Genomic DNA, 22,723 nt, shown 5'->3' with positions numbered 1-22,723 from the left:
CGCCCGAGTTACGGGGCCGCTCCCGGGGCCCCGGCCCCGCCTCCGCCTTCACCTGCCGCCGCCGCGCCCCGCCCGCCCCCCCCCACCCCCCCGCCGCCGCCGCCGCCGCCGCCGCCGCCGCCGCCGGGGCTCCAGGAAGCGCCCGCCCCCACCGCGCTCATTGGGCAGCGCGCCGGCGCTCCGGCCTCCTATTGGTGGGGCCGCCGCCCATCAGCCCCGCCACAGCAGCCCCCCCCCCCCCCCCCCCCCCGGGAGGGCGGGGGCCATGCGGGGCGCCCCCCCCGGGACCGGGGTGGGGGGAGCTGAGTCAGAGGCTCGGACGGCGGCGATTAACGGGGGAGCGACCCCGGGGATGGGGGGAAGCTGGTTCGGCCCCCGCCGGCGCCTTCGCACGGTGCCAGGCGCCGAACGCGCCCCGCCCGCTGCGGCCGCTGAGCCCCGGGGCCGGCCCGCCCCGCTCCGCCCCGCGGGCACGGGGAGGGGCGGGGAACCGGGCACGGGGGAGCCGGGGGGCACCGAGGACCGGGCGCTGGGTGTGGGGGGGTGGAGAACCGGGCAGGGGGAGGGGAGCGCACACACGCGGGGAGCCGGGCGCCGGGGCTGCGGAGGGGCGCGGCGCGGCGGGGCAGTCCCCCCCCGCCCCCCCCGTTCCCGGCGGCGCTGGGGCTGGGCGCGGCGGCGGCGGCCCCCCCGGAGCGGCCCCTCCGCAGGTGCCTGGGCGGGGGACCCCGCGCAACCTGTTTGGCCGCCGCCGGCCCCCGGGAGGCAGCGGCGGCCCGGCCCGGCCCGGCGCTCACCCTCGCCTCACCCCGGCTCCCCCCCCGGCTCCTGACTCAGAGCCCGGCCGCTGCCCGGCGCTGGCGGAAAGTGTGAGGAGGAGCCGCCGCCGCCGCCGCCGCCGCCCCGGGCTGCCAAGGCAAACACGGCCCCGCGCAGACGTTATGTCAGCCGGGCGGGCGGGCCGCGCCGGGGGGCACCGCTCCAGCGCCGGGGCCGCCCGCCGGACCCCGGTACCGGGCACCTGCCGCCGCGCCTCGCCCGAGCCCGCCCGCCCCCTCCCCGGGCCTCGCAGCTCCGCTTCCCTCCTCTCCGTCCGTCCGTCCGCCCGTCCACCTGCCTCCCCCTCCGCCCCGGCCGCGCCTCCACCTCCATCACCTCCCCTCGCACCCCGTCCGTCTGTCCGGCCGCCGCGCCACCCGCATCGCCGCCCCCCGCCCGGCCCCTGCACGGCCACGCCGAGGGGACCGGGCTCGGGCACCCGCGGGGGCGGCGGGGCGGGGGGGGGAAATCCACCGAAAATCCCCTCCGCGCCACCGGCCCCCGCCGCCCACCCGCCCGAAACCGGCCTCCCACGGCCCCGCCGCTCCCCGCCCGCCCCCACGGGCCGCTGCGCTCGGGCCGGTGCCGCTGCCCGGAGCCCTCGGTGCCCCCCCCGGCCCCGCGGCTGCCGCTCCCGGTGCCGCCCGCCCCGGCTCCCCCGGGGGCGGCCCCGACGGCGCGGCCCGCACTCACCTCCTGCCCGCGGGGGACGCGGCGGGGCCGGGGCCGGGCGGGGGCCGCGGAGCCGCCAGGCCCGTCTCAGCCGGGCCGGCGGCGTGGCAGGAAGGACCGGGCGGTCATCGCGGCCCGGGCGCGGCCGCCTGCAGAGGGCACTACCGGTCCCCGGAGCCGAGCCCCGCGGGCGCCGAGCGCGCCGTCCCCGCGCGGTACCGACACGCGTGGGGACACGGGGAGAAGGGGGGGTGGTGGCGTCTTTGGTGCCGCTGGCACCGTTTATTGGGGTTACAAATACCAGGCGCAGCCCGGGCACCCCGGGACCCCCAAGGCCGCGCTCGCCCCAGGGGGGCCCCTGCGCCAGCCCCGTGGCTGGAGGGACCCGGTGGTCCCGCGGCCCGGGGAGCCCCCCAAGGGAGCCCCCGCCCCGGCCCCAGCGCCTGCCCCGGGCCAGCCCCGAGCTCCGCTCCCACCCGGCACCTCCGTCCCGGGGGTGCTGAGCCGGGCCAGCTCCCGCCCAGGGCTGCTCGCCTGCCCCACGCCCTGCCCCACACCTGTCCAGCTGTTCAAACCTGCCCCGCACCTGTCCAGCTGTGCTCACCAGCCCCACAACCTGCCCCACACCTGTCCAGCTGTTCAGAACTGTCCTGCACCTATCCAGCTGTGCTCACCAGCCCCACAACCTGCCCCACACCTGTCCAGCTGTTCAAACCTGCCCCGCACCTGTCCAGCTGTGCTCACCAGCCCCACAACCTGCCCCACACCTGTCCAGCTGTTCAGAACTGTCCTGCACCTATCCAGCTGTGCTCACCAGCCCCACAACCTGCCCCACACCTGTCCAGCTGTTCAACCATGCCCTGCACCTGTCCAGCTGTGCTCACCAGCCCCACAACCTGCCCCACACCTGTCCAGCTGTGCTCACCAGCACCACACCTATCCAGCTGTGCTCACCAGCCCCACAAACGTGCCCCACACCTGTCCAGCTGTGCTCACCAGCCCCATGCTTGTCCAGATGTTCCAATCTACCCCATAACCTGTCCCAAACTTGTCCAGCTGTGCAAACCTGCCTCACGCTTGTCCAGCTGTGCTCACCAGCCCCACACCCTGCACGGTGCCAGCTCACTCCAGTGCCCCCTGTGCCTGCCCTGCCCCCCGGCCCCCAGCCCCCAGGGCTCTGCCCCACCGCCTTCCCCTCCTGCAGCCCCTGGCCTCCCCCAGACCTGCCCGGCTCCTGCACACCCTGGCCGCCTACACGGTGTGGGGGGGGGAGCTCCTGCATTGTGTTTTTCTTTTTTTACAAAAATAAGATAAATAAAAATAAATTTAACCATTAAAATAAAATAAACAGAAGAGATTAAATAGTGCCCTGTGTCAGTGAGTGACCCGTGGGTGGGGGCGGCACGTGCCGGCAGGGTGGTGAGCCAGGCACAGGGGGCACCAGACCCCCGTGGGGCTAGGGCACAGGGGCCCAGCGAGGGTCCCCTGGGACCTCAGCCCCGCTGCAGCCCTGGAAGGCTGGGGGAAGGGCAGTGGAAGGGTCCCCTGGCTCGTGCCCCCCTTGCACCCACCTCAGGGGGCTCCCTGGCACCCCCCTGGCAGCCCTAGCCCCTCAGCACGGCCGGTTCAGCAGGACCTCCAGCCAGCACGGGCAGGAGGTGATGAACTGCCGGGAGTAGCAGGGCCCCCAGCCCTTGGCAAAGCTGATGCGGATGCTGTGGGGGTCGCAGGGCCCTTCCCCAGGGAGCCGCCGTCCCCCTGTGGCCCCCACCCGCTCATAGTCGAACACCTTCGCTGAGTAGCCAGGCAGCACCTTGAGGACGGTGAGCCCGCGGGCGCCGGGCGGCCCCAGGGTGGGCGAGCTGACAAAGATGGGGTGTTCGCTGCGGTTGTAGGCCCACACGCCGCCCAGCTCCCGGCTCAGCAGCAGCCCCCGGCCGATCTTGCCGCGTGCCCGCCGGACGGCACAGCTGCGGTGGGCAGCCGGCAGCTGGCCCAGGCAGAACCCGCTGCCCCGTGGCAGCTCACAGAAGACGTTCACCGACGCCTCGTGCACAGCATAGAGGCGGCCCACGCGCGTCCGGTGCTCCCAGTAAGCCAGTTTGCACCAGTAGCCATCCTTAACGGTGCTCCACGACAAGCTGGTGTCTGGCGGGGGAGAGCAGCGCCGTCACTGCCAGGTGCGGCCGGAGGGGCCGAGGGGAGAGGTGATGGGGCTGGGGTGGGCATGGGGGGGAAGTTCATGCCCCGCTCCAGTTCATGCAGCAGCCGGCGGAGCGGACAGACAGATGGACGCGGCGCCCCGCGGATGTCCCGGCACAGGCGTGAGTCACCGGAGCCGCTGCATGCCGGCACGTAGGGCTGGGCTGTCCCCAGCCACCCTCCCTGGAGACGCTGGTGAGGGGGGTCCCCGGGCGAGGGGAAGGTGGAGCCCCGCCAGCCAGCAGCCCTGTGGCCAGCAGCCAGCCTGGAGCCGCGGCCGTGTGCGTCAAGGCACATTGTGCGCGTCCCCGTGGGCAGCGCTTCCTCCGGCAGGGAGCCCGGCGCCGCCAAAAATAACAGGAGCTGCGGCGGGGGGGGGGCCAGGCCCAGGCTGGTCCCTCGGCAGGAGCCCCTCACCCCGTGCCAGAGCCTGCCCTCCCGCCGGGGGTGGCTGCCGGCCCTGCTCCCCAAGGTGGGGCTCTGTGTCCTGCATCACTGTACCCTGACCGGCAGCGGGGAGCGGGGGGGGGGGGCAGAGCTGCCGGGGGGAGCAGAGATGCAGACAGCGGGGCTGCAGGCAGGGGGGATGCAGGCAGGGGGGACGCAGGCAGGGGGGCCAGCCCTGCCCTGCCCTATGCTGGGTGGGATCCCCTCACCTCGCCATTCGCCGCCGTTGCCGCTGAGCTCCAGGAGCTGGGTGCCGGGGCGCTGGGGCTCCTCCGGCCAGGCAGGAGCCCAGGACGCCTTTGAGTAGGGGGGCGGCGGGGTCTCTGGGGGTGGAGGCAAAAGAAGGGGATGAGGGGCTGGAATGTGCACCCCACCACCACCCCAGAGCCCCCCAGAACCATGAGCTGGCCCCAGGGACCAGAGGCTGGAGGGTGGGCAAGTGAGGAGAGGCTCCGGCAGAGCTGCCGGCACTCACCGGGTGCAGCCAGGCGGCTGAAGTGGTGGGGGTTGCAGCAGAGCACAGCTGCGTCCCCGCAGCCCCCCCGGCCCCCGGCGCAGTAGCAGAGGTGCTTGAGCTCGTGGGGCTGGCGGAGGTCGGGCCAGCGGTAAAGGCGGCAGAGCAGGACTTGGGGGGGCAATGCCTGCTTGGCCCCCCGCGGCGCCCAGACGCAGCCGGACTCCCAAGCACCCCGGCTCTCCACCGCCTGCACCAGCAGCTCCAGCTCCTCATCCTTCAGCTTCTTGAAGAGGGCGTGCGCTGCCGGTTTGAGGGCACCAGGGCCGTCCTCGGGGCCGGCTGCCGTACAGCGCTGCCGCCACAGCCGCCTCACCAGCGTGGAGCGACGTGAGCGGAACATGGGGCGATGGGGACGACCTGCGGGATGGGGACAGGCGTCACCCCCCACACCAGGAGGGTGCTGCAGCTGTGGGGGTCCCTGCCAGGGACCTGGCGCATCCTCCCACGCTGGCAGAGCCGCACTTGCCGTCCCGGCCCTGGCAAGGCCGCCCTGCTCGGGTTTGCTACCAGCCACGGCTGCTGGTCCCTAGTGTCGATGCCCAGCCCCACAGACACGCGAGGACACAGCGCTGCTGCCAAGGGGGACAGGTGTCCCCAAGGTCACGTGGGGACGTGACCCCAAAACCAACCCCCTGCGCCGCGGAGCCTGCCCGTGCCGTGATGGTGAGGGCAGGGGTCTGTGCGCCCCTGCCTGAGGCACCCACCCACATCCCCCCAGCGCGGGGTCCCCAGGGAAGGGGGTCTCACTCACGGCGGGTGGCGGAGCTGGGTGCGAGGAGCCGGGGCTGTGCATGGGGCCGCGCTCTCGAGGCGGCCAGCACCACTCTGCCTGCGCCGTGCTGCCGCCAGGACTTTTTCCTGTGCCCGGACGGACTCTCCCCTCCCCCGGACCTCCCTGTTTGGGGAATTCATTGAGTCGCCCCATCCCGGCCAGCCCCGGGGCCGAGCTGCCGCCGGGGCCAGGACGTGGCAGCAGTGGGGCAGGCGCCAGACGTGCAGGCTGTGGTGGGCGGCGATGCCCGGCACTGCGCTCGCAGGGCTGCCGGAGCTGGCCTGGCTCCACGGGCAGCCAGGCGCAGCCGGGCACCCGTACAGCACCGCAGCCGGCACCCAGTGCATGGCCCCAGGGCAGCACCCAGCTGCGGGAGCCGAGCCGGGCAACGGGGAGCCGCGGGGTGCAGGGGCAGTGCGCCATCCTGGCAGCCCCTATCCCTGCCTGCAAGCATGCAGGGGGTGCGAGCACCGCCAGAGCCCCCCCGCACCCCCCGGGCGGGGGTCCCTGCCACCCCCCCGGCCCTCCCTGCGGCCAGGGCCCCACTGTGGGTGCCGGGCAAGGGTGGGAGCCTGCTCCACAACAAAGCGGTGAATGTAAACGGGACCCTTATCCCGCGCCAGGACATGCTTCCTGCTCCTGACTTCCCGCCGAGATAAGGGAGGCTGTGCTGGCGCCAGGCACTGCCGCCGCGGCTGGGGCGCACGGAGCTTCCCCTGCGCCGGGGACGGCACGGGCACCGGGCCGGTGCAGGCAGCACTGGGGGCTCAGCTTGCCTGGGGGACCCACGGCCATGCCCCACGCATCCCGCCGGCCATGACCTTTGCCGCAGCTCCAGCCAGGCTGGGCCCTTTGGGGACATTTCGCTCCGGCCGCTTCCCGACGGCTCTTGGCAGCGCCGGTGCTGGCGGGCGTGAGGGGCCAGGGCAGGAAACAGCCTGGACTGGGGACAAAGGGAGACGCTCTTTAAACAAGGGGCTGAACCATGCGCAGGGATGAGGGCGGCGGGGGGGCAGGCAGAACCACGGCCCCCACTCCGGCCCCAAGGGGCCCGCGGCCCCTCGGCCCTGGCAGAGGCGACGCGCAGGGTGCCGGGGTCCCACCCGGGGCAAGGGTGGGAAGGTTTTGGCGGGGGGATGTGCGTCCCCAGAGCCATCCCCAAACACACCCAGCTGGTCAGGTGCTGCGCGGGTTTATTGGGGTCTCTGTGATCGGGGCGAGGGGGGGGCACAGGCTGAAGTGGGGTCCCGGCCCTGGGGGTCCGTCAGCTCCATCAGCCTGGGGCGAGAGGCAGGCCTGGGGAAGGGAGAGAGGCACAGGGGGTGAGGATCCCCACCAGCACCACGGCCGCACCCCCTCACCCCCCAGGAACACCACAGCTGGGCGCCCATCGCCCCCCAAGCACCATGGCCAGACCCCCCCGGAACCCCCCAAGCACCACATTCAGGCCCTCATCACCCCCCAAGCACCGCAGCTGGGACCCTGCACCCCCCCAAGCACCACAGCCAGGCCCCCATCGCCCCCCAAGCACCGTGGTTATGCCCCTGACACCCCCCAAGCACCGCAGTTGTGCCCCCGCCACTTCCCAAGCACCGTGCCAAGCAGGCAGCTGAGGGCAGGGCACTCACCCACAGCACAGGAGCAGGCAGGGGGTGCCAGGGGTCCTGCGGCGTCGTGGCGGGGGCCATTCCCTAGTCCAGCAGCTGACGGACACACCAGCTGCAGAGCAGGAGGTAGAGGCACTCCTGCAGCAGCCGCAGCAGCCAGGAGCCCAGGCACAGCCCCAGGGAGGCCTCGGCGGGTGCTGGCGGTGCCGCCCGCACCGCTTGCCTCGGAGCGCCCGGCAGACGGGCCGCTGCGGTCCAGAGGAAGCGCATGGCCGATGAGGGATCAGCGGGGTCTGACGTGGGGAAGCAGCCTCGCTGGCATGCAGGTCCCGGGCAAGTGCTGGAACCCGCTTCATTCTCTGTGCTTCAAAAGCCTCCACAATAGTGAGTGCGGGGAGGGGGCACTGCCCGGGGACCCTTTTGTTTGGGCAGAGCTCACCTCACCCCCTGTCACGCTCCCGCCAGAGCCCTGTGGGCCCTGAAGGGACCGGCACAGCCGAGCACGATGCAGACCGCAGCAGGTTTATTCAGTGCTGGCAGGCAGCAGGTTTATTCACTGTCATCCCCGGCAGTGCCAGGGATGTCCACAGGGGAGCCGGCTGCCAGCAGAATCCCAGCAGCGCCTCTCTGAACGCGGCCTGCGGGCCTTCACTGGCGGGAGGTGCGCTCATCTTCCTCGTTTTCCAGCTCATAGGCAGGCCGGTAGCTCTCCTGGCCCCGGGTGTCAGTGTAGCACAGCGCTGGGTTCTTCAGCGTGTTGGCCATGCTCCCCAGGGAGGTGTAGCTGCAGAGGGAGAAGGTGGCTGAACGGTTGTGCCCAGGGGCATCGGCCGTGCCGAGCAAGGAGGGCAGCAACAGACACTCACCCCTTGTCATAGAGGACACAGTAGGGGACAAAGAGCTTGCGCAGAAACTCCCAGATGTCCCGGTAGGTCCAGTCCTGCAAGAGGAATTGGGCAGGGATTGCCGCAGAGGCGGGTGGCTGCGCCCTCGCCCACAGGGAAGCCAGCCGGCCCCCCCCAACAGCACATGGGAGAGTCAGCCGGGCCCTGGGGAGCAACCCTGTCCTTCCCAGTGCCTCCCCAAACACAGGAAAAGCCCCCGGTGGGCAGGAATAAGCCCTGCCCGACAGCACCAGGCAGCTTGGCTGCAGCAAGGGGCACCCACGGCCGCGCAACGGGGCAGGAGGTGCTCTGAGGAGAGGGGGAATTGGGAGGGAAGCCCTCCGGGATGGGGGTGGATTAGTGCTGGCTTCCAGCCCCGTCACTTTAACCTGCCAGGCTCGCTCCCCCACCGAGCCGGGACAGCCCTGTCCCCGGAGCAGGCGGAGGCCACATACCAGCAAAGGGTTCACCCGCATGTACTGGGGCCAGTCGGGGTCCGTCACACACATGGGCGTCAGGGTGCGCGAGTAGGGGTCCGTCCGCCGCGTCCCCATCAGGATGGCCTCCAGCTGCGGCTGCTGCTCCTTCAGGTGGGCCAGGGCATCCCGGATGGAGCCCTCCACTGTGCACAGCTGGATCTTGTACCTGTGCAGGCAGGATGGGCAGCTGCCTGCCAGGCTGTGGGAGACGCTGCTCACCCCCACTGCCCGGTGGCCTGCCCCTCTCTGCCCCGTACCTCTGGACGGTCGCCTGGATGAACTGCTCCATTTCGGGGAAGGGGGACACGATGCGGATGTAGAGCACCTGCAGCTTCTCCTGTCTTGCCGGGTACTGCCTGGGGAGAGACCAGTCGTGGCTGGGCTCCGGCAGCTGGAGGCAGGGCAGCCACCCACTCCCCACAAGCTGGGCCCCCGGAATCCGCTTGTTCCCTGGAGCAGGGCAGGGGAGAGCCCCGGAGCCCTGGCCAGGGCCCACGGGACACCCTCACCCCTGCTCCAGGCCGGGCCAGTGGAGCCCCGCAGCCGGGTACCTCTCCACGGCGGCATGGACGAGGTGCAGCAGGGCCGTGCAGTCCTTGCCCCCGTTGAAGCCCACGCAGAGCTGGGCCAGGCTGTACCGGTCCAAAGCCTCCTCGATGGTCCGCAGCGCTCCTGCCACCTTCTGTCCCAGGGCCGAGCCTGCCGGGAGGGGACGGTTGGTGCCCGCCCGGGGCCATGCTGCCTCGGTGCTGCCCCAGGGCCTGTGGCACCTCACCCTCCGGGCATGTCTTGTCTCCAGACGCACTGCGGAGCCACCGCCAGCACCGCAGCCTGGAGCCAAGAGCTTGTGCAACCTGGAGGTCTGCACCACGCATGGGACATGGGGGAGCCATGGCACCGCTCCCCCTAATGCACACTTGCGCTCTCAGGACCAGCCGGCCCTAACTCGGGTTACAGGTCCCACTCCCACCTGTGTGGGATGAAGCCCAACACAGCTGCAGCGCCAGCAAAGCCTCAGCACCCTCTTAGCCCCCCAGCACACCAGAACAGGCAAGCTCTGCTCCCAGGCCCGGTCTTCCCACTGCCCCAGCCTTCCTGGGCTGCAGGGTCCATGCAGGAGCAGGGCGGAGGCACCGAGCCATGCTGCAGCACCGCTTCCCTCTACCTGACTCAGCCAGGCCGTAAACCTCCGCGGCTGCCGGCGAGACACAGTCTGTCACCAACGGCACAACAATGCCTGGCGGCAGCTTCTCCATCAAGAAGACATACGCTTCCTCCAGGTCCTGCTCCGACTCCGAGTCCAACGTCAGCTTCACGCGGTAGTAGTTGTTGGCCCAGTCTGGGTAGGAACCCAAGCTGACGCGACCCTGGAAGGCAGCGTCGGCCTCGTCCAGCACAGGTGCGATGAGGATCTCGTCGGCTGCCACGTAGATGGCACGGGAGTGGAAGCGGGTCCGCTCGCTGCGGAAGAGGTGAGCAAGGCCGTCCAGGGCGCGCTCCATCAGCGCCGGGATGCCGGGGAAGATGTAAACGTTGCGCACGCTGACCAGCGGGTACTTGAATGCGCTGCCCGTGCGCCCATCTGTGCCGTAGTTGAGGCAGGAGGACTCGGGGACACGAGCCAGCTTCATCTCGGGGCACTGCGCGTCCGTCTTGCCAAAGAACTTGTGCACCAGGGCCACCAGCTCGGGGTGGGGGGTGACCCTCTCCCCGAAGGCCCTGGCCACGGCCTCGAAGGTCACATCGTCGTGCGTGGGGCCGATGCCCCCCGAGGTCAGCACGTAGGTGAAGCGGGTGGCGAAGGCGGCCACCTCACTGGCGATGGCATCCACCTCGTCGGGCACCACCGAGATCCGGGCCACCCTCACGCCCAGGGCGCGCAGTCGCCGGCACATGAAGAAGGAGTTCGTGTCCTGCGTGTGGCCCTGGGGGGATGGAGACACCCGTGACGGCGGGGCGCCTCGGGACCGGGAGCAGGCCCCAGACCGGGAGCAGGCCCCGGCCCCGGCCCGCCCACCCCGGCCCCAGGCCCCGGCCGCACCTTGAGGATCTCGTCGCCGATAACGATGATGCCGGCAGTGGCGGTGGAGCCCCGGGCCGCCGTAGGGCTGGAGGCCGCCATAGGGCGGCAGGCGGCGGCGCGCAGGGCCCCGCGCGCCCCCCGCAGCGCCCCCCACATGGGCCCGACCGGCCGCCCGGACAGGTTGCCACACCGCCCCGCGCTCTCATTGGCCGGGCCGCATGCTCGTCACGAAACGCTACCAGTACGGATTGGCCGGGAGGCGGGACCCGCGGGGACGGAACCATCGCGGCGGACAGTGGGGGAGGACACGACGCCCGCTTCCCCCTCCGCGGCCGTGGGTCCGCCCAGCAAGCGGGGGCACGTGCACCTCCCCGGGGCACCGAGAGCTCCGCTTCCCCCCCCCCCCCTCCGCACCGGAGCCCTCCCCCCCTCCGAGGACCCCCCCCCCCCCCCCCCCAATCTTTTCCTGCCCCCACAATGCCCCAGAAGCCCCCCCCCCCCCCCCCAACCACCGGGAGGAGGGGGCTGCCCCCGGGAAGCCTCCCCTACCCCCCCGGTCACCGGGAGCACGCCTGCACCACCCTGGCGGGATGCCCCGAGGCACCGGGAGCCTCTCACCACCCCCCGCCCCATGTCCCCCCCAGCACAGCAGAGCGGAGCTCCCAAACATTCATTTATTGAAGCTTCGGAGCGCGCTTGAGCCTCGCGCCGGGAAGGGCCCCCCGGCACCGGGGTCGAGCCGTCGCAGCGGCACCAGCGGTCAGGGGTACCCGCTGGTGTGGCACAGGGCAAAGCCCTCCAGGAATGCCGAGGAGGAAGAGGAGAAGAAGGAGGAAGGTGCTGTCTCAGCTCGGGTGGACCGGGGGCTTCGGCAGGCCGGGGGCCGCTCACTTCTCCGGCTTCTTGGGCAGTGGCCGGCGGAAGAGCAGGATGTGGGGCTCTGGGGGGGGAGGGGGGGTCAGGCTGGGCCCCCCGGGCGCCGCCCGTCCCCCCGCGGGGCTCACCTGGCTCGTGGATCATGTAGTGCACCCAGCCCTGGCTCTGCTGCACCCCCAGGTTCCGCCATTCGGACTCCGACAGCAGGTGGGTCTTGGGCACCAGCTTGGCGATGTCCTTGGGCAGCATCACGTGCCTGCACCCCCGGGACCCCCCCGCCGGGGTGAACCCCGCCCCCGGGAGCCGTTAACAGGGCTGCCCCCCTGCCCCGACACGGAGCCGTTACCGAGGCTCCCCCCACTCCCTTCACTGGGGAACCGTTACTGGGGCGAGCCCCCTCCCACCCCACCGGGGAGCCGTAACTCGCCCCCCCACCCTGGGGACCCGTGAGTGGGACCCCCTTCACCGGAGAACTGTTACCCAGACAACTTCCCCCCCGCCCCCCAGCGGGGAACCGTTACCGGGACATCCCCCCCCACCCAGGCAGACGTTACCGGGACACCCTGCCCCCTCCAGGGTTCCGTTACCAGAACGACCCCCTTCCCGCCCCCGTAACCGTTACCCAGACAACTCTCCCCCGCAGGAGAACTGTTACCGGGACACCCCCCCTACCCAGGGATCCGTTACCAGAGCAACCCTCTCCCCTCCAGGAACCGTGAGTGGGACAGCCCCCCCCCCGCCCCGGGAACCGTTACCCAGACAACTTCCCCACGCCCCCCAGCGGGGAACCGTTACCGGGACACCCCCCCCTACCTAAGCAGATGTTACCGGGACACCCCACCCCCCCGGGGATCCGTTACCAGGGCACTCCCCTTCCTGCCCCCCTAGGGAGCCGTTACTGGCCCTCCCCCGCCCGCCAGGGAACCGTTACCGAGACACCCCCCCGCCTCACCGGTACTCAAACTCCTCGTCGTCGTACTTGTCGGAGTAGTAGATCTGCTTGTGCGCCATGCCGGCGGGCCGCGGTCCGCCCCCTTCCCGGCAGCCCCCGCCGCGCCCCTCGCCTCAGCGCCCCGCCGGGCCGTTGGCGCCCCCACCCCCCCACGGCGCTTTCAAACGCCGCCGCCCCGCGCTCCCATTGGTCCGCGCTGCAGGGCGAGCCACGCGTCACCGGACTGTGCGGGAACTCATTGGTCAGCACTGGCGGGGAGGGGCGGGGCCGCGGCGCCCCTTCCCCGCGGGTCGGGCACCGCCCGCTATTGGCCCGCTGATCACGTGACGGGGGCGCGGTGAGGCCGCGCTGGAGGGTGTGGGCCGGAAGTGAGTGGCGTCGCGGCGGGGGGAGGGCGGGCGGTGCAGCCGCCGGGACCGGAGGAGACCGGCGCGAGACCCATGGTGCCCCGGTGAGCGCGCGGGCCGGCCCGGGGCGGGGGGGCCGCGCCCGGGGGCCGCGGCGGGGTCGGCGCGGCCTGCGCAGGCCCGCGGGAGCGGCCGGGCCGTGGCGGGCCCCGGGCTCCCGGGGTGAGCGAGGCCCTGCGGTGCTGGGCCGTGCCCTGGGGAGGCCCTGCGGCGGCGGTGCTGCCGGGGCTGAGTTCCCCCCCGCTCGCCGGCGCGCACCGCTCGCCGCTACTACGTCCCGCGGTGAGAGTTGGGGGGGGCCAGTGCAGCCGCCCCCGGGGCCCCGGTGCTGCGGGGGCCGGGCCGCCCGTCCTCGCTGCCGCTGCGTGCCCGGCACGGGGGAGCCGAGCGGGGGGGCCCGGCGGGGAGGGCCGGGCCCCCTCCCCTGGGTGGCCCGGCTGGGGCCGGGCTGTGCCAGCCGCTCGGTCGGCTCCAGGTCACGGGGCGAGTCCGGTGCCCCGGACCCCCCGGTGTGGCGGCCGCTGTGCGTGCCCGGGGCCACTCGCCGGGCTCCGGGCTTGCGTCGCCTCGTCCTGGGCCCTCAGGGACGTGTGCTGGTGCGGTACGGGGGAGGGAGGCTGACTTGAGGGACGCTGTCAGGGCCTGGGGGAAACCCTCGGACCCCCGACTGGCGTGACCCCCAGCGGGGCCGGGGCACCGGCTGGGTTTGGAGGGGTCCCTGGCCTCTGCGGTGCCTGGGTGCACCCTCCCGCTGTCCTGCCATCAGCCCTGCCTGCGCTTCGATGCTTCGGAGGAGGGCAGGGGACGGGTATCTGGAGCAGACCCAGCTGTTGTGGACAGAAGTAGCTTTTCCCCCTTGCAGGCCTTTGCCTTCCCCCCTGGCAGCGTGTTGTGTCCGCCTGTTGCAGGCTGTCCCTGCTTCTCCGCTTGAATCTCTCAGATGGGCTCACCCACATGCTGCGCTGGCCCGGGGAGACCCCGGACGTGGGGTCTGAGGAAACGTGCCCCGGGCCCTGCCCACCAGTTGGTGCTGCGGAAGCCTGTGGGCAAAGGGCAGCTCCCCCGGGATGCCCTGACCTCGGCCTGTGCCAGAGGGGTTGAAGATGCTGCCTCTTCCCAGCCGAGCGGGGCCTGAGGATCGACCCAGAGCCCTTTGGTGGGGGAGCACCATGGCCAGGCCTCCTGCGCCTCCGGGAGCTGTGTGGGGCAGTGTCCCCTCCTCGGGGCAGACACAGCTGGGCCCTGGGGAGGCTTCAGTGAGGCTGAGAACCCCAGGACGGGGTCCCAATCCTCCTTCCCTGCCACCAACCTCAGTCCCTGGCATCCAGAGGGCCTCATCACCACCTTTGCTCAGCAGTGAGTGTCCTGGTGCGGTGCTGCTGGGCCCTGCCCAGGGCTGGTCTGTACCACCGTGCTTGCCAAGCGGAGCCCTCCTTATCTCGCTGCCTCCCAAGCTAATCACGTTAGCGCCTGCCTGGGCTCCGGTGCAGGCCCCAGATAAGGGCACAATTGCTGCAAGGAAGTAAATCATGTTTGCTGCCCTGCGCTGCTTGGCTTGCCTGGCCCCGACCACACTGGCTGGGTGGTGGGGGTGGGAAGGGCAGCGGCTCTGGAGCTGCTCCTGCTTCAGTTGCCTTGTTTTCCCCTTGCAGAGCTTCCTGCCCCTCCTGGCTCCCTTCTTGTAGCCTCTTTCCACGAATCCCTTATTCGCTGCTGCCCTGGGGAGGAGGGGGCTGCAGCCCCCGGGGCTCTGCATGTTCTTTTGTGGCGGGGTGCCAGCTGAGGGGGTAGCATTTGGGCAGGAGGGAGCAGCTCTGCCCTTTGGGCTGCCTCTGCTCTCCCTGCTTGCGTGGGGCCCTCTGGGCACCGGTTTTGGGGCTGGGCAGGGATCAGCTCTGACGCTTGTCTTGGGTCACGGAGCGACCCTCGGTCCCAGACGCCATTTTCTGGTATGGGCAAGGTCTGAGCAGTGCCAGGCTCGGCCTCGTGCTCCTGCCGCAGCACATCCCAGCTCCGTCCTCCCTCGGATGGGAAGCAGGAGGCTTCCCTGGCTCTCTTGCCCCGTGCGTCGGCAACGCATTGTGCGCGGCTGCTACGGCCCCGTCCGTCTGCAGTCATCGAGAAGGAGCAGGGTCTGCCTCTTGGCGCCAGGGCCACCACCTCGGCAGTCCGGGGCAGGGCTGGCTAACTCCCTGTTTGTCCCCGAACCGCAGGTCAGAGTGCCAGACGAGAGGGGCTGTGTGTTTCTGTTCCCTGCCCAGGGCCTGCCCTGCCCTCCGCCGGCGATGGAGTACGTGGTAAGGACTTCGGTGGAGGGCTAGGTGGCTTTGGTGGTGGATCCTGCCTCCCCTGTCTCTGCGCTGGCAGGGCCCCAGCCTCTTTCCCAGCTCTGTGCTGGCGTCTCCCGGCCCCTCTTCTGAGCGGCAGAGAGGTTGTGCGCAGGAACACGTAGATGCTGTGTGATGCTCTCGTGACGTTTGGGGGGGAAAAAAACAGCTGTTGGCTGGATTTGAGTGTTTTTCTTTGCTTCCCCCCTGCCCCGGAGGCTTAGGGACAGCTCTGCTGCAGCCACTGTCAGACTGAGGGGGTCTCCTGCCCCGGGGCGACGTGTGTACGTGTGGCAGTGGCCAGCACACGGCTGCCTGCTCCTCGCTGTGATTTCTTGCCAAACCACTGGCATGTTCCAGGTCTCTGACTCAGCTCGCAGTTTGTGTTTCCTGGGAGGATGTCGGGCGCTGGCCCGGTAGCAGGGCCTCGAGCGTCCCCTCTCTGCTCCTCTTCCTCGCCCCGGGCTGCGCATGAAGTCCCAGCCCCAGGCACCCGAAGGTAGCCCGTGTCCCTCTGCCTCTCCTGTGTGCAGGGAGGATCTGACCAATCTGGTGCCTCTCCTTGCTGCCGGGGCACGAGGAGCAGCTGGGCCAGGACATGTCCCGGGAGCTCCTTGGGGGCGGTTGTTCTGGCTGCTCTGCTCGTTCTCCGCTGCAGGGGCAGGAGCTCGCTGCCAGCCTGTCTGGCAAGGGGAAGGGCTGCTGCCTGCTGGATCGGGCTCAAGGGCTGCCTGTTCAGGCAGGGCTTTTGTTCCATAGCTCTGCACATGTCTCGGTTTGCCTTCTGTGCTCTGAGCCTGCTGGGAAAGGGGGCTCTGACGCCCCGGGGTGGGCTCTGGGGCCGGGGAGGCCTGTGGCACCTCTGGTCTCCGAGGGCTGGGAGCGGTGATATGTCTTGTTCCCAGCCGGTGCAGGCTGGTGGGGTGATGTGGGCCAGCTGGCCTCAGGAAGTTCTGATAAAATCAGAAATTATTCCATTTCATAAAAGCAGAGGCCTGTCTGAGCAGGGGGCTGTGGCTCCTTGGGTGTGCCAACCCCTTGGTGCGTGTTGGGAAGGGATGTCCTGAGCCCTGTCGCCTGTCTGGGCGACAGCTGGGGCCTGGGGTGGTGGGAAGGGGGCTGAGGAGACCCCCGCCCCACCATGCAGTTCCCTCCTGCTTTTGTCCCGGTGGGGCCCTGGGGAAGCATCGGGGCTGACAGAACCCATGCTGCCATGACGGGTGACCCCCCCAGCCCCACGTCTGCCGGCGGCTGGGCCCTCATGGGCAAACCCCGCTGCCCTGTGCCTGTTCGACGCCGCCCAGCCCGGCTCCCCCCTGGCAGCCTGGGGCTGCGGCTGGCCCCTCACGGGGCTGGCGGTTTCCTGGCTCCCTGGCCCGGGGCTTCCTGCTTTTCTTTAGAGCAGCGGCACTGCCGGCCACGGGAAGGTCACAGTGCCGAGCGGCCGGGGGGCCCTTGGCGGGGACGAGCATTTCGCGGGACGGCTGGCGTGGGTTCTCTGCACCCGTGGGACCACCGCCGGCTGAGGTGGGGGCTGGCTCTCGCGAAGGCAGCGTGTGCGACTGAGGCGATGCTCCGGTACCGGGAGGAGGCGGGTGACGGAGCCGCCGTTGTGAGCCGCAGCACCTCGCGGGAGGCTATTTCCAGCTCTGTCCTGGCTTCCATTTCCCCGTCCCCGTGGCGGCGTGCCAGCGTTCGGGAAGCAGGGCAGGCAGCCGCCAGTGCCGAGCAGTGCTCCACCGCGGTTCCAAGCACGGGGAGCCCTTCCCTTGGGCTGGATTTACCCGGTTTTGGCTCGGTGACCGGTTTTGCAGAGTGCCTGGTGCCTGGGAAGGCCCTGGCCCGTGGTGGGTCAGAGGGTTGGGCACTGTGGGGCTGCCCCAAATCCCTGCTCCAGCCCATGAGATGGGGGAGAGCTCCTGCCCCCCGGGGAGGCTGGTGCGGATGAGGCCATGGAGAGCAGCGCAGGTGTGGGTGGCGCGGTCGGGCTGGCCTGAGGTCCTGCCAGCGTCCCGGTGTGTTGAGGATGGGGGGGAAGCAGGGGAGACTTGCCCCTGATGCCCCCAACCCACAGGTGAGGGCTCTGCCCAGCTTCCTGCAGTTGAAGGGGCTGAGGCTTGCCCCCCGGCACGCTCTCACCACCGGTTCCCACTAGCTCCGCCTGTGACCTTGATTTTTCTGCTCCAGATACGTGCCGGGTCCCCACCCCTCGCCAGCAGCCCCTCCTGCGCTGCGCCCCAGCCCGCACGCAGCCCCTGCCGCGGGCAGAGCCTGCCCCGCCGCCCGTGAGTCAGCACGGCCCTTCCGATTAGCGGCAGCCCCTTCTCTCCCGGGAGGAGCCACTGCTCAGCACCGGCCAGGATGCGGGAAGCAGCAGCAGCAATTAGCTGCAGCCGCCGGCTCCCCGCTGCAGCCAAGGGCCCGCGCTGAGCCTTGCCTCGCCCGGCGGACAGCCCACCTGTATCCTGCTCCTGGGCATCCTCCTCTTCCTCCCGCCAGCCCTCCGGGCAAGATCTGCGCCTGGAGCCACGCTCTCTCGAAGGACTGGATGTCCCTGCATCCCAGGCGGCTGCGAGCACTGGTGGCATCTCAGCATCGCGGCACCCCCAGCTTTGGGTGCCGCTCCCCCCGGCAGAGCCCGGGGAGCCAACAGCGGCTGCCCGCTGCTGGCACGTGGGTTGTGTAGCGCCGGCTGCCACAGAAGGACCTTGTTCGCTCCTGGACGGTGCTGGGCTGGGCTTGGACGTGCTCTGTGGCTGCCTTGTCTCAGGGATTTAAATATTCATGCTTTTGATTTCCTCTTAGCGGCCAGCAACAGCGGGGCAGCGCAGGGGCTGGGGCGGAGGGCAGCGCTGCCAGACCCAGTGGCAGGGCAGAAGGGGTCCGGATCTGGCCCTGGCTGAAGACAATGGGATTTGGTGCCCGCCCGGTGCAGGAGCGGCGTGGGACCGCAGGGCTTGAGGACCTCCAGGCCAGGGGCCGAGTGTGCTGAGCCCCCTTCCCCAAGCCAGCGGCTCCCTGGGGCGTCACCGTGGCCCCATTTCCTCCCCGCCGCCGCAGGAGCCAGGGGGTTGCTCTCCATCTGGCCGCATCCGTGCATCCTCACTGACACTGATCGTGATCGATCGGCTGCAACGGCACGGAGCCGGGCAGCCCCTGGTCCCGCTGCCTGGTACCCGGGGGCCGGCTCTCCCTGCCAGCCATGCTGGGCTGGCACGGGTCTGGTGCGGAGCTCGGCTGAGGTTTCTGCTCGGGGGTGGCTTCCTGGCAGCTGAAGGTGTTTGGACTCTCCATGGGGCCCCCGTGAGACCCGGCCGGCTGCCTCCACCCCACTGCCGCGTGGGCAGGGCCAACCCTGGCCCTTCGTCTCTCTCTGTCATGGATCTCCTGCAGAAGAGCAAATACAGCCACCTGCGGAATGAGTCTGTCTCCTCTCTGGAGGAGGCGGTGGGGGGCCTGGGGGTCCCGGCCTCCCCAGTGGAGTCCCTCGCAGGCACGCAGTCTCTGCCTGGCTCCCTGTCTTCCTCCTCCCTCGGCCCCGCGGCGCCTCTCTGCGAGCTCTCGCCCGAGTCAGAGGACAGCCCCACCACCCTCTGCTCCTTCTTCCCCAAAATGGCCAACCTGAAGCTCTCAAACCCCGCCAACCTGCTCAGCCTGCGGGGTTCCTCAGCCGGTGGCAGCCCGGGGGAGCCCAGCCCCGCCGGGACGCTGGCACTGGTGCCAGGAGGGGCTGCCGGCCCCGACTCAGCGGGACCTGTTGCTGTCTGTTCCCAGGATATGAACAAGCTGAGCTGCGGGAAGAAGACGCGGGTGGAAGGCGGCCAGCTCGGGGGTGACGAATGGACCCGCCACGGCAGCTTCGTCAATAAGCCCACCCGCGGCTGGCTGCACCCAGATGACAAGGTCATGGGCCCTGGGGTCTCCTACCACGTCCGGGTGAGTGCTGGGGACGGGGGGATGGAGCGGGGGTGTAGGAAGTGTCATGGTGGGGATTTGGGGACCTCCTGGTGCGCTCCTTGGGGGTGGCAGGCGGGCAGTGGGGTCCCCAGGGAGGTCGCTGCTGCGGAGCTGGGGGGCTCAGGGCCCCGGCCCCCTCCTCGGCTGCGTGGGGAGCAAAGCCCAGGGCTGGCCGGGCTGACCCTGCTCTCTCCCCCAGTACATGGGCTGCGTGGAAGTTCTCCAGTCCATGAGGGCTTTGGATTTCAACACCAGGACGCAGGTCACCAGGTGAGCTCTGCCTCTCCCCAGGGGCTGCCGCTTTTGGGGGGGGGTCTGAGCCCTGCACAAGCTCCTGGTGGCGTGTGGGGCTTTCGGTGGGGGCCAGGCTGCCTGCAGCCCCATCAAATGTTAACGCCAGCGTGCTTCCCCGGCTTGAAGAGCCCCGGCCGGTGCTGCCTGAGGGCTTTCCGTTTGTCACCCTGTCCCTTCTGTGCTGGTCCCTGCGTCCTCAGCCCCGCAGTTGAGGGGGGGTATGAGGGAACGGGGAGGGCAGGCGCTGGGGGTTGCCGACATCCCGCTGTACTCCCTGCAGGGAGGCCATCGGGCTGGTGTGCGAGGCCGTGCCCGGCGCCAAGGGAGCCGTGCGGAGGAGGAAGGTGAGGCCGGGCTGGGGAGCTGCTGGGGGGGAGCACGTTCGGCTGTCTGGGTACAGGGCTGAGGACTGGATCCCAGTCCAGCTGGGCAGCCTGGGGCTCCGACCTCCCACCGCGGCTTGGGCCAGTGGAGCTCGGCAGGACTGCTGGTGAGGAAGAGGTGCCTGTCTCCACCGTGGAGGGCAGCAGGACGTGCGTCCGGCCCGGGGAGCCCCTTCCCCACGCTGCCGTTTGCCCGCAGCCCTGCGGCCGCTCCCTGAACTCCATCCTGGGCAAGAGCAACCTGAAGTTCGCCGGCATGCCCATCACCCTGACCATCTCCACCAGCAGCCTCAACCTCATGGCTTCTGACTGCAAGCAGGTGAGAGCGGCAAGGTGCCGGGCGACTGGCTTTAGATGAGCAGGTATCCTTGTGTCCCCCAGCCCGGGCCCTGCTGCGACAAGGGATGTCGGGGTGAGCTGCGTGACCTGCTGAGTGCCCACATCTCCCCGGTCCCTGGGGGGGAAGAGGTTGGAGCGATACCCCGTGTGCTTTGCAGGATCTGTCCTGGAGACTGAGACCCAAGTCCTGTGGCCTGGGGCCAGGTCTCCTGGTTTTGACCCCACTATCAGTGGCCCTGTTGGTGGCCCAGCCATTTTCCTGGTGGCCTGTGGCTTGTAACCAGGGCTCTGGAGGCTTTTAAGCCCCCGTGCTGGGCCAGCCCCAGGAGACGTGTGGCAGACAGGAGGTGCCACCTCTGGCTGGGCGCTGAGGAGCTCCCGGCTGCGTCCAACAAACTCTTCTGCCTTGCAGATCATTGCCAACCACCACATGCAGTCCATCTCCTTCGCTTCTGGGGGAGACCCGGTGAGTACGCAGGGTACCCATCCGTGCGTGCCCTGCCCCGTGCTAGGGATTGGTGCCTCTCCTGCCCTCTCCCCGAAGTCTAGGGCACTGTGCTCCCTGGCAGCCCCATCTCAGTGCCAGTGTCTCGCCCACAGGACACAGCCGAATACGTTGCCTATGTTGCCAAAGACCCCGTCAATCAGAGAGGTGAGGCTGCTGCCGAGGGTCCTAAACGCCAGAGCCCCGTTTTGTGGTTGTTCAGGCGGGGAGGGACTGGGTCCCCCGTAAGGAAGCTCTGCGGGGGGTGCATAGGGCAGGCTCGAGGGGTGGAGAACTCGAGGTTGGGGTTCCACGCTCCTATCCCACCATTCCCTCTGCAGCCTGCCATATCCTGGAGTGCCCCGAGGGCTTGGCACAGGATGTGATCAGCACCATCGGGCAGGCCTTTGAGCTGCGCTTCAAGCAGTACCTGAAAAACCCCCCGAAGCTGGTGACACCCCATGACAGGTAAGGGCAGGGCTGTGTGGGACAGAGGAAGGTGGGACAGTGTCCAAGATTTGGTTTTGGAGAGGGGATGCAGCCCTGGCTGCTGTCAGCTGCTCATCTGTGCTGTGCCCTCCCAGGATGGCGGGGTTTGATGGCTCTGCCTGGGATGAGGAAGAGGAGGAACCGGCCCCCGATCACCAGTACTACAACGACTTCCCTGGCAAGGAGCCTCCCATCGGGGGGGTCGTGGACATGCGGCTGCGGGATGGGGCCGCTCAGACCCCCAATCACTTGGGGGCCACGCTGGTAAGGCTCTGGGCATGTCCTCATGGGGAGGCTCTGCATTGCAAAGGGAGATGCAGGGACCCCAACCAGGCCGTGAGCTCTTCGCTCGGGGTTATTCCACCACGGGAGCCATGGCACGTGTCTCCCCAGCACCTCTAGCAGCCCAGGGCGTGGGAAGGGACGGGGAGTGCAGCGGGACTCACCACCCACCTCTTCCTGCAGCCTGTCGGCCAGACGTCCGGCGGGGAGTACGACCCTCGGAAGCAACACGCTCCTGCCCAAGGTAACCTGACGGACGGGGCCAGTCCCCATCTGCTTTCCTGGACCCCAACTGCTCCGACAGCGGGCACTGGTGTTGGGGCCAAGGCAGGCTGGAGCCTGGCTGACCCATGGTGCTCTTGGCAGCAGGGAGAGAGAAATACCCGGCTCCGGCGGGCGCATCTGGCCGCACGGACCTGTTTGATGACCCGTCTTACGTCAACGTGCAGAATGTGGACAAGACACGCCAAGCGTCAGCTGCTGGCACCCCCGCCACAGCCAACGGCAGCGCCCAGAGGGACCTCTTCGACATGAGTGAGCAGGATGGGGGCTGTGCCTGGGCTGGGGGGGTCTGTCCTGGGCTGGGGTCGGGTGGCTGTGAGGTCAGTCCTGGACCCCCCCACTCCTCTCTCCCTGCAGAGCCCTTTGAAGATGCCCTGCGTGTCCCCCCGTCCGTGCCTGTGGGGCTGCCCCCCGCCCAGGTGGTGGCCTCCATGGAGGAGCAGCTGAGACGGGAGCCCTGGTACCACGGGAAGATGAACCGCAAAGAGGCCGAGAAACTGCTGAAGGTGAACGGAGACTTCTTGGTGCGGGAGAGCACCACCACCCCGGGCCAGTACGTGCTGACCGGCTTGCAGGGTGGGCAGCCCAAGCATCTGCTGCTTGTTGATCCCGAGGGAGTGGTGAGTCTGGGTAACGCGCCGGGGACAGAGCTTGGCACAGCTCAGGGGGGTTCCTGGGGTTTACAGGAGCAATTAGGCTTCCCCACCGCTCCTCGGGGGATGCCTGTGGGCATCAGAGGGGGCCTGGTGGAGTGTGGGGGTGAGGGCTGCTCCCCCCAGCTCAGTGCCAGCCCCTGGAGCCTGGTGGCTTTGGCCTCCCACGGGCATCGGCAGCCTCCCAAGTGCCCCTTCCCCGGCCCCCCCAGGTGCGGACGAAAGACCACCGCTTCGAGAGCGTCAGCCACCTCATCAGCTACCACATGGACAATCACCTGCCCATCATCTCGGCCGGCAGCGAGATGTGCCTGCAGCAGCCGGTGGAGAGGAGACTGTGAGCACCCAGGGGGCCCCAGTGCGCAGCCCCCCTGGCCCTGCTCCCTGCCCCAGGGAGCCCTCGGACTCTGTCGGGTGCTTTGCCTGGGACCAAGCGTGGACTTGGCCGGGGACGGGGCCCGGACCCCTCTGTCACCAGGAGCTGGTGGCCGTGGGGGGCGTGGGCAGCGTGGCGTGAGCTGCCTGCAGGGCGGGGGGCTGTTCTTGCCAAAGCCCTTGCCCCCTCCCAGCTCCAGC

The 22,723-nt window shown here is 70.0% G+C and overlaps 4 protein-coding genes across 7 annotated transcripts; 1 reads left to right on the top strand and 3 right to left on the bottom strand.

Moving 5' to 3' along the window:
- Positions 1 to 3,103: 3,103 nt before the first annotated feature.
- On the bottom strand, positions 3,104 to 5,570 carry LOC142595687 (mothers against decapentaplegic homolog 6-like). The gene is made up of 4 exons (XM_075724463.1): positions 5,409 to 5,570; positions 4,616 to 5,014; positions 4,350 to 4,463; positions 3,104 to 3,639 (listed from the first exon to the last, which is right to left on the bottom strand). Exons 2-4 carry the CDS (start codon positions 4,995 to 4,997, stop codon positions 3,104 to 3,106), a joined length of 1,032 nt encoding a protein of 343 aa, XP_075580578.1. The 5' UTR covers positions 4,998 to 5,014; positions 5,409 to 5,570.
- Positions 5,571 to 7,684: 2,114 nt separating this feature from the next.
- Positions 7,685 to 10,706, bottom strand: FLAD1 (flavin adenine dinucleotide synthetase 1). Its single transcript, XM_075724490.1, is given in 7 exon segments — positions 7,685 to 7,820; positions 7,903 to 7,976; positions 8,376 to 8,565; positions 8,657 to 8,755; positions 8,951 to 9,098; positions 9,565 to 10,402; positions 10,404 to 10,706. Coding segments are annotated over 7 exon segments (1,788 nt in total).
- Positions 10,707 to 11,309: 603 nt separating this feature from the next.
- On the bottom strand, positions 11,310 to 12,309 carry CKS1B (CDC28 protein kinase regulatory subunit 1B). Its single transcript, XM_075724506.1, has 3 exons — positions 12,251 to 12,309; positions 11,427 to 11,554; positions 11,310 to 11,362 (listed from the first exon to the last, which is right to left on the bottom strand). The coding sequence occupies exons 1-3, from the start codon at positions 12,307 to 12,309 to the stop codon at positions 11,310 to 11,312; spliced, it is 240 nt and encodes a 79-aa protein (XP_075580621.1).
- A 2,597-nt stretch (positions 12,310 to 14,906) lies between these two features.
- Positions 14,907 to 22,488, top strand: SHC1 (SHC adaptor protein 1). 4 transcript variants are annotated; one of them, XM_075724639.1, is made up of 13 exons: positions 14,907 to 14,954; positions 18,759 to 18,920; positions 19,141 to 19,211; positions 19,516 to 19,579; positions 19,818 to 19,937; positions 20,370 to 20,423; positions 20,558 to 20,609; positions 20,783 to 20,909; positions 21,026 to 21,194; positions 21,396 to 21,456; positions 21,579 to 21,746; positions 21,852 to 22,114; positions 22,360 to 22,488. In XM_075724639.1, exons 1-13 carry the CDS (start codon positions 14,943 to 14,945, stop codon positions 22,486 to 22,488), a joined length of 1,452 nt encoding a protein of 483 aa, XP_075580754.1. In that variant the 5' UTR covers positions 14,907 to 14,942. The 4 variants fall into 4 exon arrangements, with proteins under 4 accessions (XP_075580754.1, XP_075580753.1, XP_075580752.1 ...); XM_075724638.1 differs by lacking the exon at positions 14,907 to 14,954 and having other exon boundaries at positions 18,360 to 18,920; positions 21,582 to 21,746; XM_075724637.1 differs by lacking the exon at positions 14,907 to 14,954 and having other exon boundaries at positions 18,360 to 18,920.
- Positions 22,489 to 22,723: the final 235 nt, after the last annotated feature.

Source organism: Pelecanus crispus, chromosome 22 (assembly GCF_030463565.1).
Source record: "Pelecanus crispus isolate bPelCri1 chromosome 22, bPelCri1.pri, whole genome shotgun sequence".
NCBI lineage: Eukaryota > Metazoa > Chordata > Aves > Pelecaniformes > Pelecanidae > Pelecanus > Pelecanus crispus.
The sequence above is the reverse complement of the archived record's forward strand: the minus strand, read 5'-3'. Positions and strand labels throughout refer to the sequence as shown.

What these genes read in the sequence shown, in the direction of transcription:
- LOC142595687 (XM_075724463.1), bottom strand. Translation starts at nt 4,997, where the DNA reads ATGTTCCGCTCACGTCGCTCCACGCTGGTGAGGCGGCTGTGGCGGCAG. An exon ending in CAGCCGCCTGGCTGCACCCG is followed by an intron (nt 4,464 to 4,615) that starts GTGAGTGCCGGC and finishes CTCCACCCCCAG; the next exon opens with AGACCCCGCCGCCCCCCTAC. An exon ending in CAACGGCGGCGAATGGCGAG is followed by an intron (nt 3,640 to 4,349) that starts GTGAGGGGATCC and finishes CTCCCCCGCCAG; the next exon opens with ACACCAGCTTGTCGTGGAGC.
- CKS1B (XM_075724506.1), bottom strand. Translation starts at nt 12,309, where the DNA reads ATGGCGCACAAGCAGATCTACTACTCCGACAAGTACGACGACGAGGAG. An exon ending in GACGAGGAGTTTGAGTACCG is followed by an intron (nt 11,555 to 12,250) that starts GTGAGGCGGGGG and finishes CCGGGGGTGCAG; the next exon opens with GCACGTGATGCTGCCCAAGG. An exon ending in CTACATGATCCACGAGCCAG is followed by an intron (nt 11,363 to 11,426) that starts GTGAGCCCCGCG and finishes CTCCCCCCCCAG; the next exon opens with AGCCCCACATCCTGCTCTTC.
- SHC1 (XM_075724637.1), top strand. Translation starts at nt 18,363, where the DNA reads ATGGATCTCCTGCAGAAGAGCAAATACAGCCACCTGCGGAATGAGTCT. An exon ending in AGACCCCGTCAATCAGAGAG is followed by an intron (nt 20,610 to 20,782) that starts GTGAGGCTGCTG and finishes TTCCCTCTGCAG; the next exon opens with CCTGCCATATCCTGGAGTGC. An exon ending in CTGGTGACACCCCATGACAG is followed by an intron (nt 20,910 to 21,025) that starts GTAAGGGCAGGG and finishes GTGCCCTCCCAG; the next exon opens with GATGGCGGGGTTTGATGGCT.